This window comes from Syngnathus typhle, linkage group LG14 (assembly GCF_033458585.1).
Source record: "Syngnathus typhle isolate RoL2023-S1 ecotype Sweden linkage group LG14, RoL_Styp_1.0, whole genome shotgun sequence".
Classification (NCBI taxonomy): domain Eukaryota; kingdom Metazoa; phylum Chordata; class Actinopteri; order Syngnathiformes; family Syngnathidae; genus Syngnathus; species Syngnathus typhle.
In genome coordinates, this window is record NC_083751.1 from 7,885,422 (window position 1) to 7,903,801 (window position 18,380).

The following is an 18,380-nucleotide window of genomic DNA, read 5'->3' on the forward strand; positions in this document are numbered from 1 at the left end:
CGTGTGTATGTATTTATTGACCGAGCGCTTTACCGAGCATAAAAACCTCTTAACACACAGCATATTGAGGATTTTCCCCATGGAAGAGTAAAAACACCAAATGGCATCGGGCCACCCACAAAAAGTATTACCTAATACCGGATCACCACTCTGACTGAATGTTGTCTTTGTTTTTGCCCTGAAGTTGCTTTTAGTATTTTTATGTGTTGTCCTGAACTTGCTAGCCCTTTGGTTTCACAGGGAACATGTGAGTCTGGAATGTTTTTACATGTGAGGCCTATTTTTAAATCATTATTAATATTTATTTTTTAATACTTTGTTGAGGATCACAGGTGAAGTGAGCTCCAACTGTTTATCTGTTTATCACAGGACACATTTGGTCAAACATTCACATTTACAGTTTACTGGTACATAACTCAAAACTGGAGTTTTCTATTATACAGCCTCAAATTGGATTGCAGGTTATTCAATGAGTTGCAAATCACAAAAACAGTGTTGCATCTATGATGACTGTCAGCAAAATTTAACTGTAAATCTCCCATCTATTTTTTCTCAGTTATGCAGTCTAACGACAAGAGACAGATTTGTTCAAAAATATTGCGTATGACATACTGTACTGCAAAATCATACGTGTCCCGTCAATTCTTTCAATGTGACAAAAATTGGTGCAGAAAGCAAAATATTTATAAAGTCCCAAGAATTCAACTGTTGATCATCATCAAAATTCAGCAATTTTTTTTTTATATCACTCACTGAAAAATTGACAAAAATTTCACTTATAAAAAATGATGTTGAGCAATGCGTGTGGATTTTAAACAGATCAAAAAGATTATTTATATCCACCCCCTCTTTTATATTTCATCATAAAGTTTTCAGTCAGGAATTTGAGACGTAATGAAGTGTAGTGAAGTACGTGGATGGTATCGGTCCAACACGGCAGAAAGGAAAGACAACTGTGGCAGAGGCATGTGTAAAATCCAGAATGAAGTCATGAAGTCTCGCTTCCTGTCGCTCAGCTGTCATTCAGACACCAATAACAATGTCACTACATGCTACCTACCACTTTGACTCATACTGGCAGCCAGCAGTCTTTTTGATGCTAATTTGATCCCTCTTAGATCATGTGACAAATGTTTCACATTCTATTCTTATGTAACTAAAAAGTCCAGATTAGAGGTACTTTTTAAACCCGTTCACTTTACAACCAGAATTAAAAATCAAATTTCACCATTTTTATTACAATGACCCACAACAACCAAATAAAATGCAAAATCATTCAACATTGTGGTTGATTGCAAATGATGTGACATATACATTTACCAGGGGTGGGTAATTCTACACCAAAACTCTAAATCTGTCAAAGCCTTCTTCAAAAATCCAACTGGTGATTTAAATCCAAGTCAGAACCTGTTTAGCAAAGAAACTTCCTCCACAGGTTTGTTGGAGCATTCTACCTGATGTGACCTCTCAAAACAGGTCAAGGGAATGTCAAAATAGAGTGGCCCAATAAACAGTATCTTCCAAGAATATGGATTAATAAGCGCCCCCATGTGAATCCACTTTACCTTTCTAAGGTCTTGCAGAATTGAGTTAATGTAATTTGATCTATAATCACTTAGTCCTAAATCTCTAATGGGATTTGGATGACATTTTTTTTCTATTTATTTGAAGTGATGAGGTCAAGTGACCGTATAAGTTTTGTTTTTCCGTCTGCGAACATAACAGCGTTGCATAATACAGTGATCCAGACACTGCAGATGTTTCAAAGAAGGCTTTTACTTCAAAATTTAAAAAAGTTTCCAAGTACTTTAATAATTTATTTACGTTTACGTTTATTGTTGTTAAACGTTGTTTTGTAAAATAGTTTGATCTTGGTGGAAGGCATTTTTGTGTAAATTAGCGACACTCATACATAACTGTGGCAAAAGTTTAGAAGGGCTCACTCAAGGACACATTTTCAGAAATAGGCAAATAACAAAAGATTTAATTGGTTGCTTCATTTCACACAATGTGAAGGTGGGGGTACTCCAGACACTCGAATATTTGTATACAAAAAAAAAAGAGGCAATTTCCATTTTACATTCCCTTCAAAGACTGCATGATAACATACCTAAACTACAGAATGCAGAAAAATATTTTCCTGATTTTATTTTTGAGCAGACAAAATGAAGGGGGGAAAAAAGGTCACTTCAACCGTGACCTTGACTGATGCACTCACTTCTGAGCAAATTTGCATGACTGCGACAGATCTCATATATTGATGCGTTTAGACACGGCTCCACCATTTGCAGTGGTGAGTCACACTAGCCTTGGTGCAACATTTGCCTTCCCAGCAACTTTGTCATCAACTTGCTCAAACTTGTCCCTGACTCCTTAACACGTATTTCAGACTTGTCACACTCCTGTAATGGAACAAATAGACATGTAACTTGAGGTCAGATGATCAGTGGAGGAAAGTATTGACACACCCCACAAATTTCATAATTGATAAATCATGATCTGATTCATTCATTTCCGATTATTTCTATCATTTTATTGTACCACGTAACAGTGGCAGAGTGAGTGAGAACAAAACTGTTCCGTCTTCAACTTAATCAATTTTCAGAAACTAGCCAAACATATATCTTCCACCATGTTTTACTTGGATATGGAGTTTTCTTTTTAATTGGTCAGAAATCTGGATTACAATCTCTATTGGAAAATCTCTGTTTTTCCCTGTTCTTGCATGAGGTTTTTCCTGAAACTGTTTTCCTCCCTCATTCCAAAAACATGTCTCTTATGTTAATTAAATACTTTAAATTGCCCATAATCACTCAAACGGATATGATCGTAAATGTGTCTTGACACCAGCTGCAAACTTGCACTAAAGAAAAGTCAGACTGTTTGTGCATCACTTGAAACGCTGGATTCAGCCAATTTATGTCATAGCTTCTGTCTGTAAACAATCAATTTGCGTCACTTTGAGCCGGTCTGCCGATATAATAAAATTTCTGCCCGCTTATTGCAAAACACAGCAGTGGCAAAAAATCACAAGCAAATCGTACAGAATGTGAAGTATCCCAACATTACATGACACCACACAAACGAGATCTTGTGCAATCCATTTTCCCATTCAATACTTTTTGTTGGGCTACTCGCGTGTTATGAAATGATTACTCACCGTTCAGTCATTTGAAACCACACCTCATAAATACTGCGACTTTACTGTCACAGTTCGTGACGACTGACGACTTGAAAAGTCTGTCACGATGTAGAAACATCTTGGCGTGGAGAAAGTTAAACTAATATGCAAACAATATGTTTACTGTAATTAAAATAGTGGATCAATGGTTTCATAAGTTGGAGGAGGTACGTACAAACCAAACTAAAAACAAAAAAACTTTTGCAGGGCTTTTCTATTAATATGGGATTGAGTCAACAGTGAATGAGCAAAAATGAATGAACCATCTTGAATTTATCGCATCTGATTTCGGCCGTCAAAGTCAGTTGGCTGCCATCCACACTCACGTTTACATTTTTGGACAATTTAGAACCTTCAATTAGAAAAACATGCATATTTTGAAAATGCTAAAGAAAGCTGGAAAACACAAAGAACAACCACGCAGTTAATGCATTAATAGAAAACATGTATTCTCTTTTAGGATATGAAAGATCTATTTTTAATGAGTAGGTGAAGCAAGAGCGTGCTTCACAACACAACAGAGTGTAAATGGCGCCATCTTGCGGTCAACAATTGCATTTTGGCATTGTTTTTTTTTTCCGGGTGGAAAATTATCCAACCACGCATGCGCACTTTAGCGGCCATCTTGGACAGATATTTAGAGTGCGCTATCGGGGAAAACCAGCAGGGGGCACTTTTGGCCGATGCAAATCAAGCAACAGCGCACTAAACTAGAACCTTCTCACCGCTAGTTTATTTTAGACTCCATAGAACAACGATAGCTCAACTTAGCAGACACAAAAGCTGCAAAAGGTGATGACATAAATTTACGCACAGCCTGCGACCCCCGTGAGGATAAGCGGTTCAGATAATATATGAATGAATGGGTAAAAATAAGATTATGGTCAAAGGGTGTAGCGCAGCGTTATAAAGACACAAACGGCCCCGCCCCCTGGTTTATGCTGGTCATGTGGCCTCCTCCACTATTTGGATTCAGGGCTCGGGCAGGCGGGGTTGAGATGGCGGACAATTGCAAACCTGTGTTTTTTGAGAAAGAATCATGCGGCTGATGTAATTTTCAGCGATTCCAGTGATTTCTCTGCACTTGATTCCAAACACGACATGGAGGTAACGTCTGACGGAGATGCGGCGGAACGCAAGTGAGTGACAGCAGGGAATGTATCGGGCATGCTGGACTAGTTGACGGCTGACATTCAAAACGCACAGTTTATGAAATATTATTCACCATTGACGACGTGACAACGATTTCCATTATTATGCATTTACACTGGCGCCTGTCAGGTGGCTATAATTTTAAAGCTAACGCCTAGCTCAGCTGCTAGGCTAAGCTAGCTGTCAGTAATTTTGACAGTTCTCAAGTTGACTGACAGAAACGAGATCCATTTGTTTTATTCGCATAGGCGTGCGTGTGGTAGGGCCGTGTATGCACTGGAAGCGATCACTTTTACCTTATTTCATTTGAAACAGTTGTGTATGTTAAAACAGTTTTGGAATCTAACTAGTCAGGCCTGGTGGGTGAGTGCCAACACAAACACGCAGGTCAGTCAGTCACAACACTTTTCTGGTGCTCTTGCTTTGGTCTGAATTGCTTTTAAATTACAATCGAATGTTATTATCACATTGCAAGCGTTGCAATTTGGGGGAATTGTTCAGCTGTAATTGGTATTAAAAAAAAACTGTAAATTTACCAATGCAGAGCTGCAAACATGCAGGCTTTACTTTAATTATTTTTGTTGATTTTTATTTTATGCCATCGTTGTCTTTCAATGGTAGTGCTTAGGACCTCTTTAGTGTGCAACCCGTGCCCACTTATACACTCAAATTATATGTAGGAGTGTACAATACATCCTTTTTTGAATCGATGCATCATGTGATCTGATAAATAGTTTCTCAGATACAAATCTTGCTGTGCTTTTTGTATGCACCATCCATAGCCTTTAGAGTTTTTTTCTTTTTACAAGTTAACAGCGTCTTTAAGACATGATTGCATTTATTACTACTGAGTTCAGTCACACGGCCAAGGAGTTGTTGTTAGTGCATATCTGTCCCTTCCCTCCCTGTAGCATATTTCATGACTGACTGTTAAAGAACACATCACATGACTATATGAGTAGTGTATATTAAAGAATTCTCTATCAGTAGTCTGTCACTATAGATAAGGGTTTACGGCTGTCTAACAAAACTAAAATAAAGCAAAACTATCGCTTTATGCTTCCAAGAACATGTAGTTAAGTTTACAATTTTTTCGGCGTTGAATTTGAGGTAAAAACTGTATTTTTGAGGATCTGTTTAAAGGATTAAAGGGTTTTATCTGTCATGTCAGGATGATTTTAGTTGTTGTCAGCACTTTGACTTTGATTTCCCTGGAAATGTCTTGAGTAATGAATTCAGTCAACGCTACAAATGCCAGCACTTTTTCTAAGTCCTTCCTCATTCCTGAACTTCCTCTCCTCATGTTGTTACACTCAGGCGGGAGCTCTGGAAGTTGTTGTCCAGCCTGAAGACCACAGTGGAGGGCCTCCTGTCTACAAACAACCCCAATGTTTGGTCCCGCTATGGCGGCCTACAGCGCCTGCACAAGGACATGAACAATATTCTCAGTCATGGACTGAAGAATGAGCAGGTTAGACACACAGACCAGGTCAATGTGATGCCCCCCCCCCTTTTATTTATTTATTTATTTTTTTAATAAATAACTTGACAAAAGTTTCATTTTAGCTTGAAATGCATCCAAGTGAGACCGGTTTACTGGGTAATATGTTAGCTATTGACAATACAATTAGTTTTTCTCTTTATGCATCTGCTGTGCGTGGTCATGCAGGTCATTATTTTATGAATGCTAGGAATATTTGTGGTTTAGAAAAAATAGATGTCCAAAAGTTCATCTTTTTATGGATGGATTCTCATTTTCAACAAAACACAGTCTGTGAAACTTGTCCAATTTTTATCAGAGCTATTTTAATAGTCTGTTTCAGAGTAATCACAGGTAATTTGTTGAATACACAGGCTGCGATTTAAGTCACATGTTTAATTGAAATTGTAAGGATACAGTATATTAGGTTCGTTACTTTAAAATAGCTCACCTTTAGATGACATCATATGTGACAGCAATTTACAGTAAGTGAGGAGCAGGGGATTTTCAAATAAATAAGTGTAAAAATAAACTAGTTTTTCCTGGCAACAAGTTTTTTCCTAATAAGATGAAAAACTGCGGTGCACATTCCACTCTTTTAGTATCAACGCAGTTAATTTTGTGATTATTGTGCAGTGTTTTTCCTTTTTTTACCATCACTGCAACAATTCCATGTATCACAAAAAAGGACAAGGAAAATGTCTTAATCAGCCTAAAGGGTTTTGACATTTCTTTACAATTCACTCCCTGTTTCTCGAGAAATAGCACTTGCGTAAGAGTAGTAGAGTACTGCTGATTCCAAACTGTAATAATTATATCAATATTTGACATTAAAACCAGTTCAGTCACCAAATACGCAGTGATCAAAATGACATGGTCTTTTGTGATGGCAAACTGAATACAAGGACATTATGTACCGTCCTGTTTTCAGTGCATATAATTTTTTTTAAATTTAGGTTGACCGTAGACAACATTGTCAAATACATTTATGCACAAATTACTTTAAATTTAAGCTTTATGTGTGTCTTTGGGGGGGGGCTTGCAGGTGTATTACAGGCAGAGAGACTACTGGCCGTTTGTCTGGTGTGTCCGTCAAATAAGCCCTCACCTTGCCTCACACGTCGAACAGGTATGTTGTGATACATATACAGTCATCGAATTTTTATATGTTCATTTCAGGTACCCTATACATAATACATTTCAATGTCAATTTCAATACTGTACTTAACCTTTAAAAAACGTTATCTCTCCTATGACAGTAGGCGGGACCGTTATTGTCCCTCATATAACTAATATATAGCCAAAATATGAACAATCAACCGTTGTCTGGTTTATTATCTGGGAGTTGTTTGAATTGTTATCTTGCTGTCATCTGCCCACAGTTCAGTCAGCTGGAGCCGGTACTGAGCAGCAGGGTGCAGAGTGCCGGTGAAAGCTACAAGGCAGAGCGCTGGTTGCTTTACAGCTTGCAGGTCCACATGCTCTCGGCTCAGCTCAAACCTCTGCTCAGGCATCAGGGACATACAAGAAAATACTACAATGGTGAGATATTCCTTTGTGAAATTGTGTCCAATTTCCTCTCTCACTCTGTAATCAATTGTTTAATTTTTTCTTTTATATGTATATATATTTTTTAGAAGATGCCTTCTTGCTCAGTGAGCCGCATGTCACCGCCATGTTCCAGTGTCTCGAAGCTGTGGAACAAAATAACCCCAAACTGCTGGCCCAAATAGATACAGTGGGGGTGAGTTTGATTTTGGTGGTGGTTTCCAATGGTTTTATAATGTACCTTTCATTGATCCCAGATCTAACCTGTTCATATTTCCGTCTCGCAGCTGTCCCCGCTCAAGATTCCGCCGTGCCTCGGCCTCTTGAAGAGCCAGAGCCTGTGTGTTTTGCCCGGCATTGGCGAGCCCTGGAGAAGTGCTGAATCGACACCCATAAAAGAGCCTCTAAACCGGAGGCTCACAGCATCCCACTGCTCACTTAGAGATGTGGCTGCCACGAACACCAACGACAACATGATAGGCGTTGGAAACAGCTCGAGTGAGGAAATATTGCTAATTTGGTATGAATGTGAGAGTCAATGGTTACTAGTCTTGGTTCCCTGCATTTGACTAGTGACATGTCCAAGGTGAACTCCGCCTCGTGCTCAAAGTCAGATGCAAGAGGCTGCAGCTCACTTCCGTGCTAATGTGGTGTAGAAAATGCTGTCGAAAACAAATGAATGGAATGTTATGGGATGTGTTTCTTGGGTTTGTTTTGTCATTTATGGCTGGCCTTGTGATTTATTTCTGTATCCGGTTTGTTCTGTTGTAGATACTACCTCACAATCCAGCAGCCTAGGTCCTCCCTGGGTGTGTCTGACCAGGCCGGAAGAGAGTGAGCGGGGTGTGACGCCTCCTCAAGGACATGCGTCCATACCCTCCATCTCTCTTTCAGAGTCTCCTTCACCGTCCTCCCCACAGCCTGACACGGGAGATTCAGGTGATGGCGAATACGACGACGGTCCAGAGTACCTGGCCATCGGTAACCTGGGCCAACGAAGTCGCCGCGACACCCAAAGCTCTACACACAGCTCCACGCACAGCGAGCCCACCAAGAACAAGGACCGGTCCCTGCAGCCAGGTTCTCTGGCTCTACCGCCACTCAGGCGCTCGTCTTTCTCAGAGGGCCAGCGAGAGCTCAACAGAGGGGTTCGAGGACACACCCGCTCATTTTCTGATACGGGAATCACTCAAAAACTCAGGACAGGTAAATACATCTGAATATTAAACAACAGGAGTGATTCTTGATTGTTTGATCATACGACCTCGCTTTGTGGAATGTTTTATGATGGCACAATCAGGTAGATAGTATTTAAATTGCAATCAGTGTTCTGATTATTAGCGGAATCAATAGTCAAAATACATTATACATTAATTACATCATGGGATATAAGAATCCTTTTTTCAAAGTTCTGTACTTCTGCTTTCTTACCAAAATAATACAGCATGGAAAGGTTTTAGCTAAACTTCCCATCTAACCCCCTCCCCTGCTGGTTGCATCCCAGCAGTGCACTCTGTTTCGTTTCAAGAAAGCATCAATTACGATCCAAATGGTACACTATGGAATAATATGACATGGTATGATTTACATTTGACTTTGCTTAGAAACCATATCAAATTCAGCTTTAAGAAAGTTCAAATTTGTTTAAGAGATGACTTATAGACGAATCTTTTCTCAAACCTAAAACGTCTCTACAGTATTTTCTTTGCTCCCACTGGTTTCCCCTTCTTGGTAACATGCTGTCCTTCTGCTCTACCTCTTTTTTCCTACTGTTTGCAAGAAGAAGGGGCCCACCGGAAAATCACCGTAATAATTGAGGATCCGGTAGCAGGTTGTCAGCGCAGTTGCACTGTACTCCATCACTTGAACCCTTCCATCCTTCTTTTTTTTTTCCCTTCGCATGTGGACGAACATTCCTCATCCCTTGCATATAATTCCATTTGTGTTTTGAGATTGTTCATTTTGAGGACATCATATTCATCTTATTTTCTGTTGTGCATTCTGCAGTGATTCTTACATGCTGATGAGTCATTGAGTTTGACTTCAATGCAAAAATGCCGAGCAGAAGTTATGTCAGCTCTTGATAATCTGCACAACAATGTTTTTAAACGAAGTTCATATCAAATCTCGGCAGCCATGATTTTGTCTGCATGCAAACAAAAAACTTTCATTTGGTGAAAAACCAAAATCACCTGTTTGTTTTCCAAACTTCATAAATGTTGTGGATTAAATGATGGTGAAAGTCTGCAGCACTAAATATGGATACTTATCCCTCAGAAACGAGGAGCGAAGACTGCTGCATTAAGGAGTTCAACCCTTTCTCACCTCCGTGCAGTGACATAAGCACGCCCACTTCCCTTTACATGGAATCTCGTGAGTTTAAATGTCCTGACACAGCGTATCTTGCTCAGCTTGTATAAATAAAATAGGATGTTATGACATTTTAAGTGTTTTTAATAGCGCTACTGCCAATGTTGAACTTTTGCTGACAGGCAAACTAATCAGCAAGTCATTTGATTTAGTGTTCCGTCACAATATTGCAGTTCTTGCCTCTGCTATTTTGTGCATTTATAAGCCACAGTTTATAGTCATATGTATATTGAACTCATAATGGTTTATTGGTATATTGAATGATTTGATGGCATTCTGTTTTTGAGTACTTTTATTTTTCTGGTTGCTTCAGATCCGTCCCAGTACAGCAAGACAGCAGATGGTTTGTTCAGGAAGCCATCAAAAGGCCAGAGCCTCATCAGCTACTTGTCAGAGCAGGACTTTGGCAGCTGTGCTGACCTTGAAAAGGTTAATAGCGCTTGATGCTGAACTCAGAATATTGCGTTTACATAACCCATGACAAAAATGGCCACCTTCTAAAACTTTTTCATCCTGTAGGAGAACGCTCACTTCAGCATCTCAGAGTCCCTTATTGCAGCCATCGAGCTGATGAAGTACAACCTGCGGCGTCAGCAGGAGGAGGGTGAAGAGGAAGGAGACAGCGACTCTGAGATTCAGCAGCTCAAGCAGAAGATCCGCTTGCGAAGGCAGCAGATCCGTCGCAGCCGCCTGCCCCCCTGCACAACGCCCCACCACTGTAAGCTGCAGTTGTATTATACAGTGACTAATTCCATTTTTCCAATAATTAGTGATAAACTGCCAACAAATGAAAAACAATTCATCATATTGCTTTGTAGTGTTTCATTCAACGGATAGCAGCGGTTCAAGGAGGAGCTCCCAGGACTCCCATCAGGGCCTATCCGACTCCGACTCTGCAGAGGAGGTGGAGGAGTGTGAATTACGGGGTACGAAGACGGACGCAATTGAATTCAATCATCGATGAGGAAGCTATAGGCCCACATTCATAACCCAATCATCACATTGTCGTCATACTGCTAACAAACCATGTCACCATTAATTATTAACCCTCCATGATGAATGTTAAGGTTGGAGAATAACTGGATTGAAGAGTTTGTTGTGTCTTTGGGGCTTGGTGATGGTGTGTGTTTTGTGTGCGTGTGTGTATTTCATGCAACTCAAGCAACATTGATTTGTTTGTGTTTCTAATGTGGGTGCGGTGTGGTGACGGTGGTGCTGAGTGTGTTAGTTTTTGTCCCTCAGATGGCTGTGAGGGTCACTCCCTGCTGGCGGTGTCTCAGAATGGCCTCTCCTTGTCACTTGCCTCCCTCTTCTCAGGTATCTGCTGGCTGTTGAGGGGCGGGGTTCCTCGGGAAAGGAAACGTGCTTCTTGACTCCAAACTGAGAAGATCTGTTTCATAGGCTTACTTCAAAGATGACAATTGACTGATTTAAAAAAAACAACAACAACACCACAAAAGAATGAGTTTTATTTTCATTTTGGAGTCAAGCTGGCAAGTTTTTGTGCAGGTACTTTGGTGTTTTTGGAGGGTGTGGATGCCTGTGAGGCGACTGGTTAGTTAGATCATCTGTATAGCTGCCATCCATTTGCTTTGTGTGTCCTTGTTCGCTTTGCAAGCCTTTCCCAGGCCTACTAGGCGCCTAGTAGCTGTCACGCACATGATCATTCCTTGCTTTTATCCATATCAATTCTGACTGCTTTTTGTTTAAAGTTATCTAGTGAAATGCCCATTTCAGTCACCCTTTTAGTATCATCTCAGGAAAACTAACTAGTACAAGGGCTACTCGGTTTGCAAGTTCTGTTCATGTGACGCAAAGTTTGAACGCAAATCCGAATGTTCCATGGTCTTTTACCAAATTACACTAACAGATTTGTGAAGTCTTGATTGCAGTGAACACGCTATAAATAGAAAAGCTAATAGAAAACATTAAGTACGGCTGTAAATGAAATTTCTTCCCACATGACTATGTACTCTTACTTTTAAGCCTGCACTAACTGAGGAACTCTTGTTCTGTATATGTAAATTCTAATAACTGGATGGATGGATCTGTAAATTAAACCTTAGTTGATATAGCATTACATCATTACTATATTATAATGTTGTTGATGTTCTGCTTTCCAAAATGTGTTATCATATCTGTGGTAAAATATTTACTAACGATCGGTTTCGTTGTCATTTTCAATGTTGTTTTGTGTTCCAGAAGCAGACATAAAGCGCAGCGTAAGCACCAGCAAGTCTTTTCTGAGCTCAGATTCCATGTAAGTGAAAATACATTCTTGGAGCTCACCAGACATTTAGGTGCACCTGCACAATTGTATAAAATCCGTAAACTAACAACTCCAAATTAACAGTGCAAAGAATTGCGTTATTGTCTGCAAAAGACAGATTTAAAGGTGACACAGGCGATGTAGTATTGCGACATTGCAACAAGTTCTATCAGTATATGTATGCCTAGCTTCTGTTCTGTAGCACTTTGAGATTCCTATGAAATGTGAAGTGTGTCACAAATAAAATATGATTATTAATGTAAAAGTATATATTTTCTTTTTGCTCCTGCATCCATCCTCCTCCAGTTCCACCTCCTTCCTTCAATCCAACTCAGCCGAGTCAGTCGCCATGGGTTTGCTCCGACAGTTTGAGGGCATGCAGCTTCCGGCCGCTTCCGAGCTTGACTGGCTGGTTCCAGAACATGATGCCCCACAGAAAGTATGCTCCTGCTCACATATGCAACATTGGCGACACTACTACTAGATTCGTAACTCCACTTGTCGGATGTTTCTCAGCTGTTGCCCATCCCAGACTCACTTCCCATCTCTCCTGATGACGGTGAGCATGCAGACGTCTATAAGCTAAGGATTCGGGTACGAGGGAACTTGGAGTGGGCGCCGCCCCGACCACAAATTATCTTCAACATTCACCCTCCACCAAAGTACGTCAGCAATACTTTTCTTTTGTTTTGTTTGCCTACAGTTTGTTATTTGAAAACTGCGTTTATGCTCAAATAAATTAAATAAGCTCGTTTAATGTTCTGTCAGGAGGAAGATCATCGTGGCGAAACAGAATTACCGCTGTGCTGGTTGTGGGACTCGCATTGACCCAGGTACAGTATGCTATTACAGCTGCTTCAATGCTGATTCTGGTTTTCATCACTAGTACATTTCTATAACAACCTTTTCATTTTTTTGGGCACAGATTATATTAAAAGACTACGTTACTGCGAGTACCTCGGGCGTTACTTCTGCCAGTGCTGCCATGAAAATGCGCAAGTTGTGGTTCCCAGTCGAATTCTGATCAAGTGGGACTTCAGCAAATACCATGTGAGCAACTTTGCCCGTGACTTGCTGAGCAAGATTGCTGGAGACCCACTCTTCAATCCGAATGACATCAACAGCAACCTTTACAAGAAAGTTAAAGCTCTGGAGTCTGTTAGGGTGAGCCATCATAATGAACTTTACACGGTTTGCAACAAGTTGAAAACGTTGTGTAAGCATTGGCTGTTGACAAAATACGATTGCTGAGTGTGAAAGATCCTGATTGGGTAATGGAAGCGGTGTGGCTAGTGATTACTAGGTTGGGAACGCAGAATGAATGAAACCATTCATGTAATTTACTTCTGCCTACAACATACGACAACTTTATTCTTTAACACGTAAATACATTACGCTGTTAATCAAGTTTTTTTTAAACTCCACCTATTCTCCTTTTTTAGGTTTTAAGAATGCAGCTGTTTCATATGAAAACTCTCTTCAAGACATGTCGCTTTTCAAAAGAGTAAGCCTTGTGTTGTTTTGACATCCACACATCATTTGCGCAAAATGTCACTTCTTGTTATCACTTCAACAATCTGTGTATGCTTGTCATCTCTCAGGGTTCTCGAGCAGTTTGACAGTCTGCCCTGTCACCTGACGGAGGACCTGCACCTTTTTTCCCTGAATGACCTTCTGTCTGTGCGCAATGGAGAATTGACCCCCCGAATGAAGGAGTTACTTAAACTCGGCACTGTGCATGTAGCAGGCTGCGTGGTAAGAAAACATTTGAATGATCTTTTTTGTTGTCACTTATTCATAGCCGATGTTAAGGGTTTTATGTACTTGTTCCTGTTCAGTCTCTCCAGTCTCCATTAGCAAATCTTGCAGGGTTTATAAAGACACCTTTGTGATCAAATTGAATAATGGTCGAAATAGAAATGATCTGCTCCTGACACCGGAATATCTTTATTTTGAGTATGAATGCTCGTGCTCACCTGTGTTTTGATCTTCTCCAGTTGTGCCAGGCAAAGGGCTTCGTGTGTGAGTTCTGTGGCAACGAGAAAGACATCATCTTCCCCTTCCAACTGAGCAAGTGCCAACGCTGCGAAGGTGAGCCCTCTCTGCTGGTAGCCAGCCTGGGCGGCCTACGAGTGCCCTCTCGTCTGAGCTCAGCTCCCGCTATCTGGATAGACTGGAAAATCTCCAAACCTCGTAGGCTGGCAAGGGCCCTCTCCAAGGATCGCAGGGAGGGCGAGGGGGGGGAGGAGAATTTGGATTTGTCCGAGGGTGCGGACAGCGAGGACCAAGAGGAATCGACAGACCAAATAGAAGAGAGAATGGAAAAAGCAGGAATATTTCATCATTTCTCTCCTGGAAAATTTATCAAAGCTTTTACCTGGCACCACGGACATGAAGTTGAGCAGGAGGTGACAGAAGAAAGCGAGTCTGAGAATGAGAGCGAGAAAGAGCATGACAATAGAAACGAGGAAAGAGATGAGGTTTTCAGCAAAGGTGGGTCTAAGAGTGAGGAAGGGGAAGAGGATCATGCTAAAAAAAACAGTTTACTTAAAGTTCTCCACTTAGAGCGACTGAAGCAGAGTCTCTCAAAGAGTAACAAAAAGAACAGTGACAGCGAGATGTGTAGCAGCCAGGACAGTTTAGAGGAACTGGGAACAGGCCAAGGGAGGAAGGACAGATGGTTCGGACGTCTACGCCGGACCTTCTCTAAAGGTGAGGGCATAACAGAAGCCAAAGAAGAAGTAAAACATGAAGAGCCTGAGCGAGTATTGTCTGAGCCAGTAGGGGGCAGTATGGAGATGGCAAAGGGGGGAGACGTTAGAGAAGCTGAGGCGAATATGGGAAAAGTGGAGAAAGTGACAGACAAAGACAGCGGCAATAAGGATGACAGACAAGTGGATTCAGTCCCCATTCAAACCAACTGGCGAGCTCGAAAGACTCGCAGAGCCCGCCGAGTCACAAGAAGCAGACAGACCTGTGAGGGGAGCGAGGGGGATAGCAAGATGACGGGGGCCGCTGAAAATGATGTTCATGGATGAGAAAGAACAGAATCATTCATACCCTGGCCATATTTTGAGTGACTGATTTCATTTGGTGACTGGATTTTATAAAGTTTATTTTCCATTTTTTTAAACCAATGAAACAGTTCGGGGCTCTCTTATTTATTGTGTTTTGCTTTTTCTATGTGGGAAGCATTAGACCAGATATTTTTAAATTACTTTCTGAAAGATAAAGCAAGTTTACTTTTTTTAATTGGGCATTTTTCAATACGGCAAAGTTGCAATAACACACAGATTTACAAAAATGGTTTGAAATTTTAAGGTAAAGGTAAGTTGTCATCTTTTAGATGCTTCCTTATTCACTGTTAGGTCGTCATTTCAGTTCTTCTGTCGTGTGGTAGTTTTCCATTTCCCAACTCTCAGCGCTTTGGTGGTGGAGGATTATTAGATTTTGGTCACATGGCTAGTGAATGCGCAGGTTGTGGACTGGCAATATTTTTGGGCATTTTTTGACTTGAGGTGGCGTTGTGCTCATTTAGGCTGCAGTGTCCTCCATTTCCTTGCCTTCAGGCTTTTCCTTTTCCAGGTAGCTGTGTGTTTTAAGGAAGCCAAGACTTAAACATTAACATTGGAGCGCATTTCCAAATATGTTAAAGAGGAGTCAACATCCTGTAGTCTTGCCAAAAGAAAGTCTTCAACATATTGTTGATATCCTATGCAAAACAAGTATGAACATCTCTACAGTGATTGAATATGATTGAAATATATGTACTTGACAAGTCAATGCCATTTGAAAGTATAATCAAGGTCTTATTTTTTAGTAATCACTTAGAAGTCTATAACAGGCTCTTCAGACACCACTTTTTAACAAAACCAACGAAAGGGCTAATTTACACGATTGTGTGCTCAATCCCTCTGTCAGATAATGACTTTAGCGATGCGTAGTGTGACATGCAGTACTTGTCGAAATGCGGCATTTGCTGAAAACTCAACAGGGCGTGAAAAGTGAGACACAGGTTAAACCTATTAAAATCCCATAAACAGCAAGCACCCTCTGTTATAGCTGTTATATAACGGTGTCTAAAGATCAGAATGGTGACACAGAAAGAGATGGAAAAATGGCGGCTTGAAAGGGCCAAATATTTACTTCTTCATTTCACTTAGAACATTTCCTAGCATGTTGCACTTTTATTCAATACAACTGTTTGGTAGTGTCTCAATCATGAAGATTTATGTTTATTTTAGTTTGAATGTTGAGTTTGAATTTTTTTTTCTATTTTTGCATTCCCATGCTGTTTGAGCTTCATTCCACATGAACATGAAATAAACACCTCTTAGAATCTTGTTTTTTTTTTTGTCAGTCCCTCATAGCTGGTCATGAGTGTGCAAGTTGTGTTTCTGCTGTGTAGTGGGTGAGGGATTGGATGTGTCTGAATCAGTTAAAGGCGCGGTCGACAATGCCATGTTCCTGCTTGCGCTTCCCTCCTGCCTCTCTGCTTCTCACTTTTGCACCTTTTTATAGTCTGCCTCGCATTCTGATTGGCTGCCACGATTCCCCCAAGGCAAAACTGGTTGGACTGGTTATTGTTTACTTTGTTTGACGCCGCTGTTATGTTCCTCGTCAACTAACTTGTTTTTGTATCATTTCTCCAACCAGGCTGCCACGCTTGTTACCACAGAGTCTGCTTCAGAGCCACCAAGGACTGCCCTCGTTGTCAGAGGCTGGCCCAGCGCCGCGTGATGATGGCACGCAGGAACATGGAGCAGCAAGAGGACGAGGGCGGTGGAACTCAGTAGGAAAATGCAAAGCTGAGAAGTTGACGAGGAGCACAATGTGACTGATTCTTATCCCTCCGTTCCACCCGTTTATCATGTGCTTTTGTCCAACTAACTACTGTTTGTCACAAAGGAACTTTCACTCTAGTAGCACTTAACACTGGAGAACGCGTCCAATGTGAAAAAGGAGATTTGTGCACCTTTTGTGAGAAGTGAGTGTTTGCTGCTCGACCAGGTGAGATGTTCCTCTACTAGAAAGGCAAGCTATGATACACAATTGTCAGTTTCATTGGCACTTAATTTGTTTTTCTCTGCATTAAAACACGCACACAGCTGATAATGCAGGGTTGATATTTGTCTATTATGATTTTTTTTTTTAGCTCTTGCCAACAGTTGCTTTTACGTGCTTCTGTCATATTTTGGACAAGTAGTTTTGATTTAAAAACAATGAATGATTTAAAAGAAAATGATCAAATATATAAAAAAAGAACTTTTATGATTGATTTCCAATGTACATTCCTCCCTTTATTATGTTTTAACGGACAATACTTTTTTTAGTCTTTTAAGCCATAGACACCTGTGCCTCGAGACCAAAAAAATTGGCAGGGCTATCTTGCCTTGTTAACCGTCGAGCTTAGGAGCCTCCAAAGATGGGGAAGAACCTACAATAAAGGTACAACCACAGCAGAGTTTGTTCGTAAGCTCAGAATTTGGGACAGAATTTTGCTGCATTTTAAACTGCTAAAGCCAGGGCAGAGTTAAAGCTAACTGTCTTGAATTGGTCCAGTGAGATTTCAGGGGGATGTAAACATTCTAGATGCGCTCATTAGTTTATTCCCCTTTGCATTGTGTATTTTATTTTCATTAGACTGACTTGAATTAGTGTGCAATTCTACCTGCTGTACTTTATGCATGGTTTACACAAGTCTAAACAGCACTTAACTTTTTCCTCAAATGCCACTGAATTGGCATTCTTAGAGAAATTCCATTTTATTGCACTGACTTTTTTTGTGGGAGAGGGTGGATAGACATGTCACTTGTAGGATTAGTTTCTGATGTTCATCAGAACATCATTCTTCACTCTCCCATCACAGGGGTGAACAAGAGTATTAATGCGATCGATCCCAAATGCATAATGTCAACTGAATCCAAATCCTATCTTAAATGGCCCTTTGTTTTAATTTCATTTTCTAAAAAAAATGGTTATCCCACAAATCAAGACAGTAACAACAGAAAATATTGGTAAATATTACTTGTCCTTTATTCAAACAGTCATGTTGATCTGTTTGGTCCTATATGTAGGCCCGCTCGAAGAAACCCCAAATCATCCTTAATGAAATCTGTCCATCACAGGGACCAATTTAACATGAATTTTCAACATAGCCTTTTCTGCTTATGGTGGAGGTTTAAGCACCCAGCACTCCTGTGTGTGATTCCAAGTCTACTAGGGATGAAATTATTTTCTAATAATGAAATTGTTACAATGATAATTGTGTTATTGTATGATTGTTAAAGAATTTTATTGACAATAAAAGAATGGCCAGACTGTTAATGCGAATTAGTGCTTTTTTGCTGCACTCATCCATATTTGCCTGACAGCCTTTT

The 18,380-nt window shown here is 40.5% G+C and overlaps 1 protein-coding gene across 4 annotated transcripts; it reads left to right on the top strand.

Moving 5' to 3' along the window:
• Positions 1–4,104: 4,104 nt before the first annotated feature.
• rubcn (rubicon autophagy regulator) lies at positions 4,105–18,327 on the top strand. Of its 4 annotated transcripts, XM_061297201.1 has the most exons (21): positions 4,131–4,320; positions 5,651–5,804; positions 6,859–6,942; positions 7,196–7,355; positions 7,451–7,557; positions 7,649–7,859; positions 8,133–8,567; positions 9,639–9,734; positions 10,045–10,160; positions 10,251–10,449; positions 10,550–10,657; positions 10,974–11,048; positions 11,934–11,991; positions 12,307–12,439; positions 12,517–12,662; positions 12,769–12,833; positions 12,926–13,164; positions 13,443–13,504; positions 13,602–13,755; positions 13,998–14,091; positions 16,657–18,327. In XM_061297201.1, exons 1-21 carry the CDS (start codon positions 4,283–4,285, stop codon positions 16,794–16,796), a joined length of 2,874 nt encoding a protein of 957 aa, XP_061153185.1. In that variant the 5' UTR covers positions 4,131–4,282; the 3' UTR covers positions 16,797–18,327. The 4 variants fall into 4 exon arrangements, with proteins under 4 accessions (XP_061153184.1, XP_061153185.1, XP_061153186.1 ...); XM_061297200.1 differs by lacking the exon at positions 16,657–18,327 and having other exon boundaries at positions 4,105–4,320; positions 13,998–16,343; XM_061297202.1 differs by lacking the exon at positions 10,974–11,048.
• The last annotated feature ends 53 nt before the right edge of the window (positions 18,328–18,380 follow it).

Coding starts and splice junctions, on each gene's coding strand:
- rubcn (XM_061297200.1), top strand. CDS start 4,283: ATGGAGGTAACGTCTGACGGAGATGCGGCGGAACGCAA. Junction 9,735..10,044: donor TTCCCTTTACATGGAATCTC/GTGAGTTTAAAT, acceptor TGGTTGCTTCAG/ATCCGTCCCAGTACAGCAAG. Junction 11,049..11,933: donor ACTTGCCTCCCTCTTCTCAG/GTATCTGCTGGC, acceptor TTTGTGTTCCAG/AAGCAGACATAAAGCGCAGC.